Source organism: Ailuropoda melanoleuca, unplaced genomic scaffold (assembly GCF_002007445.2).
Source record: "Ailuropoda melanoleuca isolate Jingjing unplaced genomic scaffold, ASM200744v2 unplaced-scaffold49698, whole genome shotgun sequence".
Taxonomy (NCBI): domain Eukaryota; kingdom Metazoa; phylum Chordata; class Mammalia; order Carnivora; family Ursidae; genus Ailuropoda; species Ailuropoda melanoleuca.
The window spans coordinates 1-702 of record NW_023222389.1 but is presented as its reverse complement, the minus strand read 5'-3'; the positions used below and the strand labels follow the sequence as shown (position 1 = coordinate 702).

At 50.7% G+C, this 702-nt stretch overlaps 1 protein-coding gene across 1 annotated transcript; it reads left to right on the top strand.

The window, feature by feature from the left end:
• Positions 1-287: 287 nt before the first annotated feature.
• LOC117799447 (epithelial membrane protein 1-like) lies at positions 288-698 on the top strand (the record flags this gene model as incomplete). Its single annotated transcript, XM_034651929.1, has 2 exons — positions 288-430; positions 545-698. Coding segments are annotated over 2 exons (297 nt in total), but the record flags the coding sequence as incomplete, so codon positions are not given.
• Positions 699-702: the final 4 nt, after the last annotated feature.

Sequence of the window (702 nt, the reverse complement as noted above, 5' to 3'; positions counted from 1 at the left end):
CTTTCTTTCTTTCTTTCTTTCTTTCTCTTTCTTTCTTTCTTTCTTTCTTTCTTTCTTTCTTTCTTTCTAAGTAATGAGGAACGTGAAGCCCAGAGAAGCTATGTGATTTTTCTTCAGTCACACAATCTCCCACCTTCTCTCCTGGCACCCCCGTGGCTTCAGTTTTAGTCAGACCTCGTTTCCACCAAGAGGTGGGGTGCTTAGCCATATCTGTGGCCCCATATGGGGTGTTGCTGAACATTCGATCCTGCCACAAATCTGATTTGCTCTTTCTTTTCCTTTTAAAGCCGAGGGTCAGCTTTTAAGCAACGGGTTGTTTCCTTTCGGTTTCAGGTCTGGGTGGTTTCGGATGCTACAAGAGCATCAGTCGGTCTTTGGAAAAACTGTACCAGCGGTGGCTGCGACGACGTCCTGTCATATGCCAGTGAAGGTACGTCTGAGAGGACTGTGTTCAGCACTGGGGATTGCGGTGAGCAGGGAAGTGTGCAGCCTGCCAGGGACTGCTTAGCCTAATAGCCTTGTTCTCCTCTTCCCGTGTCCGCAGACGCCCTCAAGGCCGTGCAGGCCTTCATGATCCTCTCCATCATCTTCTCCGTCATCTCCCTCGTGGTCTTCGTGTTCCAGCTGTTCACCATGGAGAAAGGAAACCGCTTCTTCCTCTCCGGGGCCACCATGCTGGTGTGCTGTGAGTACCGTCGGGGC